The 15,635-nt window shown below is 41.9% G+C and overlaps 1 protein-coding gene across 3 annotated transcripts in view; it reads right to left on the bottom strand.

Annotated features, from left to right (window-relative positions):
• The window catches only part of THSD4 (thrombospondin type 1 domain containing 4), a 571,466-nt gene that overhangs the window by 310,021 nt on the left and 245,810 nt on the right, over positions 1-15,635 (bottom strand). For all 3 annotated transcript variants that reach the window (XM_067752213.1, XM_067752199.1, XM_067752206.1), the window contains exon 7: positions 5,843-5,979. In XM_067752213.1, coding sequence (XP_067608314.1) covers positions 5,843-5,979 — 137 coding nt within the window. The remainder of the gene's footprint in view (positions 1-5,842; positions 5,980-15,635) is intronic.

Genomic DNA, 15,635 nt, shown 5'->3' with positions numbered 1-15,635 from the left:
TTTAATACAAGCAGAAAGTACTTTTAGAACACGGTTTGCTTGGGGTGGGGATGCAACAGGGAGCCCACCAAGTGTCACATAAGCTCAAAATTCAAGCAAAGTAAAAGCTCTCCACCCTATTTCAAGGCTAGACTCATGCACATGTCTGGCACAGGCAAGAACACTTTACTCAAAGCAATGACTCTCTTGGTTTCATTCAAGTAACAACAGAACTCTAAGCAAAGCCCACACGATAAAGCCAGTAACCAAAAGAGAAAAAAAAAAGCAACTTAGGGCAAATGGGCAGAGAAATGAACAGGGTTGTTTGGTTCAGGAGAGCACAACAGCAGTTTATAGAGGATGGAGGAACTGAACTCACAGGCGCACATAGATGCACACGTCCATCATGTCATCCTTCCCAGTCACGGCAACGTGCTGGTCCAGAGCTTATCTCTGAACATGTGGAAAGAGTTACCTTGCTTTAATTTACTGAATAAATATGAAAATGTCTGCTGATGTGTCCTGGTCGAAGTCGAGCAGGGACCCGGCTGGGAGAGGAGGTATGAAAGCCCCCGTTGAGCGGTGAAGGGCGTGGATGGGGGGCCTCGCATGGAAGGTGCTGGCTGACCAGGAATGAAGAGGGCAGGTGGGTGGCAGAAGGGGGTCTTTTCCCTCAACAGAAGGCACCATGGGAGACTGCGCTCTCACCCTTGCTTAGCTTCTTCCTGTCGTTAGCTCCTCCGGACTCAAGAAATTCAGCGTGAATAAAATTAAAAACAAGACAGGAGCCTGGGGAGGCGCCAGGAATTCTCCCTGACCTTCAAAGCCTTGGGTTCCGGGGATTCAGCCAAGGGGGCTTCATGTCCTTGTGTTATCAGCCCTCAACTACCCATCCCAGCCAAAAGAGAAAGCTCTGTGTTGGATTCAAGACTAATTTCATTTGCTGAAATGCAACAGATTAAGTCACCGAGTACCTCAATTCATTTACACATTTATTTTAAGTACCTATTCAAAAGCAAAGCGCCTGGAACTGCTCCTGGCCTGGATGGGTGGTAGGCCGTGGTGATGGGAACAAGTAATCACAAGAAGTGGGAACAAGAACAGAAACAGTGCTCAGTGGGGTCAGCCAGTGGCTTTTGAGCCGAGTCCACCGGGTGGCCCAAGAGTGGAGGTGGAACGGCTCTCCAGGCCGCCAGACAGTGTGTTCATTCTTGTGGAGGCACAACCCTGCAGGCCCCCTGGCTCAGGGAGCAACACATCCCAGCCCAGCCAGCACCGGGGCCCCAGGAGGCCTGGCAGGAGACAGACAATGCAGGGCCTGGACTTTATTCCACAGGCAATGGGGAGCCACAGGTGGAGTTTAAGCAAAAGAGAGGCATATCCTAATGTGTTTTAGAAAGACAGTTTGTTTTGGAAAGACGCAGTGAGGAAAATAAAATCAGAATAGGGGAGATCCCTAAAGCACAAGAGTTTCCGCCTATCACATTTAAATGACTCTTTCTGCTCTGATTAACAATTCACCCTAAAAAGCCAATATTATCCAACTCATTTTGCCTTCATAACAGTTCTCTGTAAAATGGGGACTAATAATGACTGAGTTATTGTGAAGACAAATGGCTTAAGGCCTCCTTCTGTATGAACAGCACACATCACAGTGTCTGGCGCAGGGTAAACACTCAGAAGCAACTCCTTGCTGTGTGCATTAGCTTCAACACCTTCCTGCATGGAGGTTTCGCGTCAGCCTATTATTTCAAGGCACTTACTCAAGGACAGTTTCTCCACCATCAGGGATTTTTTTCTGGTGGGAGGGAGCGTAGGTCTTGGGGTGAGTCTGACTCTTTCAGGATCATTCAAGTTTGAAAGCCTGAGGTTTCTGAAAGGCTGGTCTCCAGGGAGCTAAGGTTGTTTTTTGTGCTTTTTTTTTTTTTTTTTTTTTATCCAAGGGACCCTGTTCTTTCAAATGGCTGCTATACCTCTGAAGACAAAGTTCCATCTATTTGCATTAAGTTGTCAGCAAAAATAATATGTACATTAGCAAACTATGAAAATCCAGAATTTTGCAGAGCTTGAAACTGAGATCAAGGAAAAAAAACTCATAGCACACTTAATGTGATGCTTAATGATAGAAATGGTTACTGTGCTCTCTGTTAATCAGACATAAATGCTATTTCATTCCCATCAATGACAATCATGACTGGGTGGGGCAGAGACTTCTCTGAAGACGGGCCAGATGTTCCTATCTGATGTCTAGAGGGATGAGTTTAAGGTGAGGAAGGCAGAATCTCTGTGGGCTTCAGATACACCCTCTTGATTTAGGACAAGTCAGGGCTAGAGTTCTCTCCCTTCAAAGCCTGGCTATCGATATGCAGTCCTTAGTCTGAGGCCAACATTTAGGACGCTTCATTCCCTGTCAAGAAAGGAAGTGTTAAGGCTTCCCTGGCGGCGCAGTGGTTGGGAGTCCGCCTGTCGATGCAGGGGAAGCGGGTCCGTGCCCTTGTCCGGGAAGATACCACATGCCGCGGAGCGGCTGGGCCCGTGAGCCATGGCCGCTGAGCCTGCGCGTCCGGAGCCTGTGCTCCGCAACGGGAGAGGCCACAACAGTGAGAGGCCCGCGTACAGCAAAAAAAAAAAAAAAAAGAAAGGAAGTGTTACCCAGTTCTGAGGGACTGGCGAGGAATTCCTATGTTCTCCAGCCCTGAGCTCAAGGGTTTCTGCATTCTTACAGCCCCTCTTCCAACTCTTGGATCTAAAACCCCAGTGGAGCTCCAGCAACAGGGTAAACACAGGCTGGCCAGGGAGAGCTCTGCCAGGAGCTGGAACAGAGCGTTCCAGCTTGCTCTGGGTGGGCCTGGGGTGCTTTGGAAGTGGCTTGGTGTCAGGAGGACGCCCTTCTCCCTCAGCTACTCTTGTGTAGGTTTAGCTCGTACTCTTATTTAATGCTTGTCACTTTTCATTAACTTTTGTGGCAGGCCCGGGTTTGCTTTCAATTCTCTGTATCCAGCAGAGGATTTCTGGAGCTCTTTCAGACGTAGACGCTCCTGTCAGAGAGTGACAGCTCTCTCAGCCACAGGTCAGCGAGGCAGAGATAGCAACTTGCATTCTGGGCTTCCGATCAAATATTCAGAAAAGGGCACTTTACCCTTTGAAAGTTGCAAACTAAACAGAACTTCAGCCTGGGAAGCAAATGTACTTCTGATTATTTAGACTGAAGTTCTAAAGAGGACGCAACAGTCAGTGGTTCCAACAACATCAATGAACGAATTTCAGGCAAATGCACAGAGAACAAATACGAAGTAATATCAAAGTTGTCCTTGTAACATCAAATTCCTATTCATCTACTCACATCCTGGGGAGTGTCTGTCTCAGTCTTTCAGCAATTATCATCTTCAAACTGTGTTGTCCTACACCACTGGTTTTCATCAATTTGTACGAATCCATACCCATGTCCTTATAAGTGTGTGTTTTCCTTTCGTATCATCAGCTTAGAGGCACTTAATGTAACACTAAGAAAACAAGCTCCCCCAGTGGAAAGAGACCACATTTCCTCTTCCTTCCAACTCATCTCACCGCTGTATATTTACAGTTCTGGTTCTTTGTGAACTGTATGTTAATCACTGTGTCCTTTAAGATTTTGCTACTCAAAGTATGATCCACAGACCAGCAGTCACATGGGAGCTTGTTGGAAAAACAGACTACTCAACTCTACTCCAAAATAAAATAAAAAGTTAAAAAAAAAGAGTCCTCTGTATCCTTGCCAATACTTGTCATTGTCAGACCTTTAACTTTGGGGCAATCTGGTGAGTTTCCCTGATTACGTGTGAGGTTTAGCACCTTTTCCCATGTGCCTACGGAGCATATGAAACGTGGCTAGTCTGAGTTGCACTGAAAGAAGTAACATACACACCAGATTTTGAAGAATTAACAGGAAAAAGAATGTAACGATGTGTCATTACTAATTTTTATATGGATTACATGTTGAAGTGATAATAATTTGGATACACTAGGTCAAATAAGATACAGTATTAAAGTTTAAGAAACAGACCACTCAGGCCCTTCCCTAGACCTACCAATGTAGAGTCTGCCGTCCCCCTGGGAGTCACACTACAGTGTAAGAACACGGCCTCAAAAGATAACGTGAATCTCACAAATCTACAATCTGCAAAAAAAAAAAAAAGGAAATACTTTCGCATAGAAAACTCATATACAACAGGACGTATGTGGGCATATAAGCAAACATAATACTAAGAAAAGCCAGCATGTTTCCTAAGTGGCAGACCTGTTATCAGGACCTTATGTGTATTGGCTCGTGACTCCTCACTACAATGCAGGAAGTAGGTACCATCCTCCTCCTGTTGCAAATGATGTACACGCACAGAGAGCTTACGGCACTTGTACAAGGTCACACAGTCAATCACGGAAGAGGTAGGAATTGAACACCCAAGCAGTCTGACTTCAGAGGGCATGTTTTTAACCACTAAACTACACCACCTCCCAGCAGTGTGCACCTGTATTCAGGAAATAGAACAGTTGATTCAGGATCTGAAAGAAAAAGCTAGGTTGCTAAAAGGTGCCTTATTTCTGGTTCAGTAGCATTTAGAAGCAGGGACTAGTTGAGCCGGAAACCACAAAACACTAACGGAACTCCTTTGGGTATTATCTGAGGACAGTAAGGATAGAGGGGATGCGTGAAACCCAGTTTTTTCCAAACGAGCAGAAATTGGAGGCCAGATAGGTCCCAGCCTTCAGCGTGCTTCCCATCATACTCCCTACCTCTCTTGTACTGCGTCAATGCTCTGGGGGTTTCTTGCTCATCCGAAGACAACCTCACATGCATCAGGTATCAAATGACAGCTTTTTCCTTCCTTTATTCACAATCCGAGAATATCCATACTGCTCTGATAAATTATTTTGTATCCTATTTAAAACCTCACTAAGAAAAAGGCTGGAAGGGGAAGGCGGGTGCTTATAAATCATACTCAAATAGCTCTAATACTAAACACAGTGGCAATTTACGTTGAAAGTAGAACAGGAACTTTCAGACGTGACAGCCAAAGAGCTCTTCCTTTGATGAAACTCAGTCCTGCCAGCAACTGTTAATTAAGATAGAATCTTAGTCTGGGCTCCAAGAGTCATCTACCTGCTAGAGTCAGACCTCCACTCTTACATTTATAGATGAAAGGAGGGTCGACATCCAGGCTCCAATTAATGTGGCTGTGGCATTGGTACCATCTCCTCTGGGGCACCTATTTTTAACCACATGGTGCTTTCTGTCAAAGGGGAGCATCCCACAGGGATTCTCTACAGACCAGAATGTTTGCAGAATGCAGGGCGGGGAGTTCCTGGAACAGACTTCAGAAGTACAAGGAGGCTAAAAACTTCCTGTTGAAAGTACAACTTCAGCTATAAAGGCACTAGACAACTTTCATTTGGAAGCTGGCCCCAGCTGGTGGGAGGCAAGATAAAATATGCCATGCCCTTAAAATGCCACCCTGATGACTTCAACTGCTTCTTGACTGATCCAGCAGTGCCCTTTTCATAACCTCCACTTCAGAGGGAAGGAAGAAGCTTTGGATCCAACAAGGAAAGGTCGCTGAGTTTCTTACGACGCACGTGATATAAACATGCATAAGTCACTTAATAACTGAAATGCCAGAGTGAGACTTGGCAACTCCCAAAGATCGAAAACACGGAGCAAAACAAGCCGCCCTGTCTTACGCAATTCTCCCAGATCTTATGGTTTGGAGTGGAGGGGACCATAACATGTGGGGAGGAAGCACGCCACAGCCTGGGGAACAGTGCAGTCGGCAGGCACAGATCAAACACCCGAGACCCACTCCAGATACGCCAGTCCAGGGGCACTTACCTTGCACTGCCCAGACACGCAGATGGCCGTGCCGTTCTGGTCACAGGGGGTACCATCAATGACCTTCTCCGCCTGCCGTACGTAGAAGCGGTAGCCCATTGCCTGGCAGTTCAGCTCACACTTCCGATTGCCCTTGGCTACCGAAAAAGAAAAACACAACCCAATAAGCATCTTTATTTTTTTCTATATTTTTTATTGAGATAAAATTCACATAACATAAAATTAACCATTTTAACCAAAGTGTGCATTTCAGTGGTTTTTAACATATTCACAGTGTTGTACAACCATCCCCGTGAACTAATTCCAGAACATTTCTATAGCCCCAAAAAGGAAACACTGGACCTGTTAGCTGTCACTCCCAATTCTCTCCTCCCCGCGAGACCTTGGCAACCACCAAATCTATTCTTTGTCTCTTTGGATTTGCCTATTCTGAACATCTCATAGTCACATACCTTTTAAAATGTGTGAAAGTTATTAGATCTCTCCCTCTATTTGATGGTAGAGAGAAGGGGCTGTATCTTGATCTACAGGCACATAGTAGAGAGTCGATGCTAGTGAATACTGTAAAGGAATTCTTAAAGAATCTCACAATGCAAATAATAGACTCTCCTTTTAGACATCCTCCCATGCTTTAACATAGTCAAAATTATATCGTATAAATCAGCAATCACAGTGAGCACACAATATTTATGTTCTACTTTTTATTATTTGAAATCTATACAATTATATCATTTTATGTTCTTTTACATGGCTGAGTTTCCTGTAATAATGCCTCCATTACCAGATATTTAAGTGGTTTCCCTATCACCTTAGTTTGGAGTCCAAAGTCCTCAGCAAGGGATAAAACATCTTTCAGGAGCTGAACCTTGCCTACCTTTATAGTCTCATTTCCTCCTGGTCCTCCTTAAATCTGCATTCTATCCCCAATTAAGCACTTCCTCTGTCCAGCCATTGTTTCACTGCTCCTCTGGCTCGTACCTGTTTCTACTTTGCTTTAGTTCCCAGGTCACCCCCTCTGGGAAGCCCTCCACAGATCCTGATCTACTCTATACGTCCATCCGTCACAGGCTGACCCAGCCTCCTCTACTATAAGGTTAAACAAACTTCATTTGAAGCATGGCTTTGAGGGACCACAGAGATGTGTCTATCTTATTCACTTTTATATCCCCAACACTCAGTAGAGAGCTGGGCACATAGCGAATGCTCAATAAATCCCTGAGGAATAAAAGGAGGGATAGATAAATGAATATTGGCCTTTGGGTTTTGTTTTGTTTTGTTTTTGTTTTTGCCTTTCTCTCCTCTCTCCCCACTAGATAGATTCCCCTACCTCGGGGTGTTTCTTTATATTTTTGTTACTTCACAAAAAGTACTTCACCAGCACAAAGCCTGGTGCTCAATAAATGCTAAATTAATTACTGCTACAACTAATATTTTCAGAGCAATCTAGTTGCCTCCAAAATAAGAATGAGAAGAATGTTCAGGTGAGATATATTTCCATATCCAAGGGAGAAAGACATGCCAAATACACACTGATTTTGTTTAACTGTTTTTGGAGACAAGACTAATGCTACGTTCAGCCATAAATAGCATGTTCCAGGGTCATGCCTTTGTCTGAAAATCTGATTACTGCATTGGATAATACTAACTTTTTCCTACACAACACAATACATCATACTTTCCCCAGTGTGGCTGCCTGACTGTCATAGCAACGAACTTCCTTCTACTCCAAAGCCATTGAAAATCGCTAACAGGAAATCACAGGCAACCTCTGGGACCACATGGTTTAGGGAAGATTGAATCTTCTGTGTACACTGAGCTCTACTGGAGAAGTCAAGAGACTTGATTTCCTGCACTGGCTGCCCAAAAGATATAAGAGGTGATCTTGGAAAAGCCAAAGATTACCAGAGACGAAGCACCTTTGGGAATGTCTGAAACCAAACCGTCATTTTATGGATTAAACACACACACACACACACACACACGCACACACACACACACTACACGCACACACACACCAGGCCTAAGAAAGGAAGTGACAAGTTAGAGGGAAAACTAGTCTCCTACAACCTGCTTTCTCATGTCATCTATGTATCCAGACCCCGTTTCCTCTCTCCCAGCTCCTTACTTTGGGAAGTGACAGCAGGAACTATCAGGTGCTTTGCATTTTGTAATAAAAGGGTCTGAAAGGCAGCCTCACAGAGGGCAAGGGTTTTGAGTTCTCACTTCTCTGGGCTTCCTCCCAATTACCTCTATCCTTTGGAATACTGTCACTGGCAGCTACAGCTTTAACCCTCAATATTTGCAACCATACTATGGAAGAACATTCTGAGAACAAAGAAAGATGGCTGAACATGAGACAATGACAGCAAATGGCTACATGAAAATAATCTAGAGGAATGGCCTTAAGTCTGGGTTTCTTCTACCTGTGGCCCAAACCAGCTACTAGGTCTGACCCTCTGCCTATGTGGCTTAGGCAGTGTCCCTGCCTTCTCAGACTTGCAACAAGGAAAAGGGGGATCCTAGGAGATAACTGAAACCTGGGGACAAGTGACTACCTGACAAAATTGCCCAGAATCCTGCTGCCTTAGCAATATTGCATGTAGAGCATCTCATAAAATTACATTAGCGGGCTTCCCTGGTGGCGCAGCGGTTGAGAGTCCGCCTGCCGATGCAGGGGACACGGGTTCGTGCCCCGGTCCGGGAGGATCCCAGTTGCCGCGGAGCGGCTGGGCCCGTGAGCCATGGCCGCTGACCCTGCGAGTCCGGAGGCTGTGCTCCGCAATGGGAGAGGCCACAACAGTGAGAGGCCTGCATACTACAAAAAAAAAAAAAAAAAAATCTGCAGGGCTACAGTTTAATGTTTTTCATGGATGGTCACTTCACTCCTTTTTTCTCCCCTTGAATAGAATTACAATTCTGATGTCAAGAGACTCTTCTCTAAGCAGATTTTGTCATGGTTTCCTCCTTGCAGAGAGAGGGGACAAAACAGGAGAGCACAAGCTAGAACAACAGGATAAGAGCAAGTGGGCACATCCTTCTCCTCCGCGCTTATCTCCCTCTTACTGCTCTCCCTCTCTGCTCTCATCTGCTTCCTAAAAGTCCTCCCCACCCCCACAGGGAATACCTTTACATTCCACACACCACAGAGGTAGTGACTCTCAGTGTGGTCCCAGGACCAGAAGGATCAGCATCACCTGGCAACTTGTTGAAAATGCAAATTCTTGGGCCTCACTTCCAACTCCTAAATCAGAAACCCTGGGGATGGAGCCTGGAAACCTGTATTTTGACAGGTCCTCTGGGTGATTCTAGTGCATGGTCAAGTTTGGGAACAACTGCTCTATGAAAAATCAAGTAGTGAATAGACCTGGAAGCAGCTGATTATTCTTACATTGAATCAAAGATGTTCAAATTCCATGCCTAAATTTAAAAGTTAATACAAGCACTATTTTTTAATTTAGGATATTGCCTGGATCCCTGATAGTAAAACAGCCCTCTGATCATTTTTTAAAATTCTGGAGAATATACAAGAAAATTCAGGTTGCTTAGAATAAAGTGACTAACAGCTAAAGGGTTTACCCTCAAACACAGGTTAAATGTTTAAATCACTCATTGAACTCTTTAATTGGAAAATCCATTGATCTAAGTGGAAAGACATTTTTAAGTGATAAAGAGCAAAGAATATAGAAAAAGAGCTAACAGTTATAAAATTTTGGAAGGTGGGAAGCAGAGGGATCCATGGAAATGACTTAGCAGACAGACCCAAGCAAATGGATCTTAAGCAGGAATTGAAGCAATGAAGCTACCTAGTATTGTACCATCTCCAGAAGGCAACTTTGGAAATAGGGGAGAAAGTAGGCCTAAAAACAGAAAAATTATCTATAAGCGTATTTAAGAATTAGTCAGAGGTTCTACTTTCCAGAATGGTTAGCTAAAAGCCTTTGAAAATCAGCTCCTTCATAAAAGCAAAGAGAACATTGGAAAAAGCTGGAGTGGCTATACTAATATCAGACCAAACAGACTTCCAGACAAACATTTTTACCAAAGACAAATAAGAGCATTTTACAATTATAAAATCCATCAGGAAGACAAACAATGAAACCCCAAAATACATGAAGCAAAAACTGACAGAATTGAAAGGAGAAACAGACAATTCAACAATAATAGTTTGAAACGTTGATACTCCACTTTCAATAATGGATAGAACAACTAGAGCAGTAGATATCTATAGAACCTTCCACCCAAGAAGAGCAGAATACACATTCCTCTCAGGTACACATGAAACATTCTCCAGGAGGGAACAAATGTTAGATCACAAAACAAGCTTTAATAAATTTAAGAGGAGTGAAATCATACAAAGTATGCTTACTGATCACAATGGAATGAAATTAGGCATCAATAGCAGAAAGAAATTTAGGAATTTCAAAAATATGTGGAAATTAAACAACATACTTCTAAATAACTGATTAAGAAAAAAAAACTCAGGGGAAATTAGAAAAAACTTTGAGATTAATAAAAATTAAAACACATCATACCAAAACTTATGGGATGCAGTTATAGTTGTGCTTAGAGGGAAATTTATAGCTATAAACACCTATGTTAAAAAAGATCTCAAATCAATAACTTAAGTATTGAAAAAAGAAGATCAAACTAAACTCAAAGCCAACAGGAAGAAGGAAACTAGAATGGAAATAAATTAAACACAGAAGGGAGAGACAACAGAGAAAATCAATGAAACTGAAGTTGGCTTTTTTTAAAGGGAAAAAAATTGACAAACTTTTAGATAGACTAACCAAGAATAAAAGAGAGAAGACTCAAAATACTAAAATTAGGAACAGAGAGGGGACATTACTACTTATTTTAGAGAAACAAAAAACAAACAAAAACAAAAAACAAAACAAGCTTCTAGCCAGGGCAAAATAGACAAGAAAAAGAAAAGGCATCCAGATTGAAAAGAAAGAAGTAAAAGTATCTATCTGTATTCACAGATGACATGACCTTGTGTACAGAAAAAATTTTAAGTGCACCAATAAACAAGTTCATCAAAGTTACAGGATATAAGATCAATATGCAAAAATCAATTATATTTCTATACACTATCAATAAAACAACCTTAAAATAATAGCATTATTTTTATTGTAAAAATAGCATTTACAATAGCATCAAAAAGAAGAAAACACTTAGGAACAAATTTAACAAAAGAAGTGTAAGACTTACACATTGAAAAATACAAAACACTGTTGAAAGAAACTAAGGAAGATCTAAATAAATGGAAAGAAATTCCATGTTCATGGATCGAAAGACAATATTGTTAAGAGGGCAATACTCCCCAAAATTGATCTACAGATTCAGTGCAATCCTAATCAAAATATCAGCTGTCTTTTTTTTGCAGAAATTGACAAGCTGATCCTAAAATTTATATGAAAATACAAGGATCCAAGAATAGCCAAAATAACTTTGAAAAAGAAAAACAAAGTCAGAGGTCTCATACTTCCTGATTTTGAAACTTACTACAAAACTACAGTAATGAAGACAGTGTGATATTATCACAGGCTAGACCACAAATCAATGGAACAGACCTGAGAGTCCAGAAATAAACCTTTATATTTATGGTCAATTGATTTTTGACAAGTGTGCCAAGATAATTCAATGAGGAAAGAATAGTCTTTGCAACAAATGGTGTTGGGACAACTTTGCATATCTACATGCAAAAGAATGAAGCTGGACCCCTGTCTCACAGCATATATAACAATTAACTCAAAATGGATCATCAACCTAAATGTAAAAGCTAAAACTATAAAATTTCTAGAAGGAAGCATAGGCACAAATCTTCATAATTTTGGATTATCAATGTTTCTTAGATGATATGACATCAAAGGGACAAGTGACAAAAGAAAAAACAAGATAAATTGGACTTTATCACAGAAGTCTATTGAGAAAATGAGATGGCAACCCACTGAATGAGACAAAACTTTTGCAAATCATATACCAGATAAGGGACTTGTATCCAGAATCGATGAAGAACTTTTATAACTAAAAGATAAAAAGAGATTCCAATTAAAAAAGGACTTAAATGGACATTTCTCTGAGGAAGATATACAAATGGCTAATAAGCACATGAAAAGATGCTCAATATCATTAGTCATTAGGGAAATACAAATTGAAACCACAAGATACCACTTCACACACAGGATGGCTGAAAAAAAAAAAGACAATAAGAACACTGGCAAAGATGTAGAGAAATCAGAACCCTCTTACAATGCTGATATTATTGTAAGATGGAACACCTTCCTTGGAATACATTTGAGAGTTCCTCAGAATGTTAAATGTAGAGTTACCATATGAGCCAGCAATTCCACTTCTAGGAATATACCAATGAGAAATGAAAACACACATCTTCACAAAAACTTGTATATGAAAATTCATAGCAGCGTTATTCATAATAGCTAAAAAGTAGAAACAATCCAAGCGTCCAAGTGATGAATGGATAAACATGATGTGGTATATCCATACAGGAAATATGACGTGACAAAAGAAAGGAATGAAGCCCTGATATATGCTACGACACGGAGGCACCTGGAAAACATTATGCTAAGAGAAAAAAGCCAATCACAAAAAGTCACATATTGTATAATTACATTTATATCAAATATTCAGAATAGGCAAACATATAGAGGTAGAAAGTAGATTAGTGGTTGCCAGGGGCTGGAGGGAGGCGAGAATGTGGAGTGACTACTAATGGGTACGGATTTTCTTCCTGGGGTGATGAAAATGTTCTGAAATTATGTAATGGTGATGGTTGTATGACTCTATACTAAAAGCTGCTAAATTGTACTATTTAAATTGGTGGCTTTTATGGTATGTGAATTTTATCTCAATAAAGCTGTTATTTTTTTTAAAAAGAAGCAGCAGCAGCAGTTAGCTTCCTAGATCCCCAAGAAATCATCACATAAATAACAAGAAAATTTCTGTTTCCAGATTGAAGGAGCCCATCAAGTGCCCAGGACCAGGGTGTTAGGGTGCTCAGATTATCTACCATTACCATCCCAATCCAAGTCAGGATTCTCCCAGCAGCTGGGAGTTTTGCCTGCTGTTAGCTCACAGCTGTGTCTTTCTGGAACTTGCCCCCAGTCTAAGGGAGCTGCCTCACCAACCTCCTTCCCGGGGATAGCCCCTGTCCAAGGACGGGTCCATGTGGTTGTACAGTGGCCCATCCCGTCTTAGTTTGGGGTAATTCCCAGCTCAGGGCTGTTCATTCCTGCATCTCACACCCCTCACAGGCATAGTTCCAGAATCACTGCCTAATAAACACTGGGCACAAATCTCTTTCTCAGGATTAGCATCCTGGAGATCTGACCTAGTACACTATCATGGCTCAGCTGCGAAGCGCATGCACATAGGCATACTGTAAGCAATGGTTATTAATCTAACCAAAATTACAACATAATTACATTGACAGTGTGTGGGATGGGAAGTGTGTATGTGTGGTGAGGTGGAGGGAGAGGATGATGAAAGAGGGCTACATCGTCACCTTCAACAGAAAGTACCTGAAACTGAAAAATCCAGAAGTAATGATATAAACATTATTCAGCGATAAGAAAGTCAATATCAAAAGAACAGCTAAAATTATTGGGGAGGAAGAAATACTGGAGGGGGCAAAGTTTGTAGAATTATTTGACTCTGTAAGATACATGCATGGGTCACTTAAACAATAAAACTTAATTTTAAAAAGAATTTTAAAAATAACTCCAACCATTTGGGTTCTGAGAAATGGAATCCTGTACAGTTTCTATCAGTGGTAGGTCCTTTCCATCTCTATTCAAAATTAACACAAAACTATAAAACTCCTTGCTGTCTTTTCAGGAACTCAGCATAAGTGGGAGAGCAAAAATGTTGCTTTCCAAGAAAGCAACACGTTGCTGAAGGTTCTAGATTTTAGCCAGCTTTGCTACTACCAAGGCTTGCATTATCTCTTAGTAGGCAAGAGGGAGACGCCTCAAAGTGGCAGGAAATAAGGTTCAAGCTTTCCCCACAAATGCACATTCTTTTGCCTTCCCTTAAGTAGAGAGAAAATTTCAGGTAAGAAAAGAGGAGAGACATTCTGTGAATAAATACGTGAGGCTATTCTTGGAGAATGGATAACATCTGTGCTTAGTTTCGGATCCATTCAAACTTCACAAGTTCACTCCAAGTTTAACACTGAAGCCCTCGTTTCCCAGGCTCAAGTTCCATTTTTTTGGTAGAATATGTGATATCCCTGTTCAAGAAAAGCAGCCTCGTAAACGGAGCTCATAAAACTCAGACGTGGCAGGGTGCTCACCCAACACATGCTGATGAGTGAAGTGTAAATGAATTAGAAACATGTGGATGCACTGTCTTAACTGTGTATGCAGTGTTTATATAAAATAAAAAGGTGTTTGCCCAAAGTCCTAGCAATGGGCACGGAGTTTGCAGCATTTGCTTGGGGGTGAATAATGCAGGGCAGCCAGAGCTATAGCCATAGCCATGCCGGGCTTCACCTCTGCCAACTACATTATCTACATGCTAATCCTCCTGTTTATGATGAAGGATCTGCCTGCCCTTGGACTCCAAATTCTGCACTAGACGCAGATGATTACTATATAAACTGCTTTCCCCCAGATTGCATTTTCCAGGACAAAGTTATGGAAAATAAGATGAGGAGGACGCTTCTAAGAGCCCAGACTCTTCTCTGGAATTAGAAAACTGTTTGAAAAAGTAGAGAAAAGGGGCAGGATTAGTTCTTAGCTTTTCCTGTTCTGAAAAGGAAATTGTTTGGGCGTGCATTCCATTATAAAAACTTAAATACAAAAGCATACAGCTTATCAATTATGGACAATAATACCCCTAACCTTCCATCCCGCACTGCGACTATGTAATTTAAACTTTGAATCTTATTTAACTGACAGTCTTCACAGACTTGGAGATCTGGACGAAAAACAGTACACAAAATGCCTTTTTTAAATTCCGAAAAACCATTGGCTCAATGTTGTGTAGATGTTAAATTCCTCTTAGCACTGCTCACACTTACACACATTTCTAGTAGGTAACACTTTAATGGTGGTTCTCAAACTTTAGTGTACTCAGAATCACTTTGAGGTTTCATTAAAACACAGACTGATGGACTCCAGCCCCAGAGTTTCTGATTCATTAGGTTTCTGATTCTTGGCAAACCCAGCATCTGCCTTTCTAACAGGTTCCCAGGTGATGCTAATGCTGCTGGCCCAGGAACCACACTTTGAGAACCATTCTTCTAATTGGTACTATTGAACCAGGATGGGGAAAGGAGACCCACCCAGCAACCAGACCACTAGTTGACACCCTGGGAATGCACTGCCAAAGCTGACACACAAAATGATGTTCAGCTAACTAAATCGAAGGTTACAGTTTTATACATGCAAGCCAGCCAGTGGAGACTGTAATCAAGAGGCCATTCAAGGAGGAAGTTCCCTTCTGAGCTGGCAGGTACGGTCCATACTATACAGGAAACGGAGAGGGAAAAGGAACTTCTCTTTCTTTAGCATCTGCGTTTGCCTCCGGCTGCCTAACCTCTTCCTGCCTTTTACAATTTTTATGTCTACTGCTCACTGAGCACCTACTATGTGCCAGACTCTTTATGTACATTGACTCAGCTAATCCTCACCCCTGGAGGATGAGGGCCCTGAGGCTCAGGCAAGCTCATCACCGCACATGGCCCGTTTGAGGGGTGAGAGACATCCTCCATGGCGGAAGTAGAGAGCAAGGGAAGATGAGCTGAGATGAGGCTGCCGAGGCAGAT

This window comes from Pseudorca crassidens, chromosome 1, assembly GCF_039906515.1.
Source record: "Pseudorca crassidens isolate mPseCra1 chromosome 1, mPseCra1.hap1, whole genome shotgun sequence".
In the NCBI taxonomy this organism is placed as follows: Eukaryota; Metazoa; Chordata; class Mammalia; order Artiodactyla; family Delphinidae; genus Pseudorca; species Pseudorca crassidens.
Note: the sequence above shows the minus strand (reverse complement) of the source record. Positions and strands in the feature narration are given on the sequence as shown.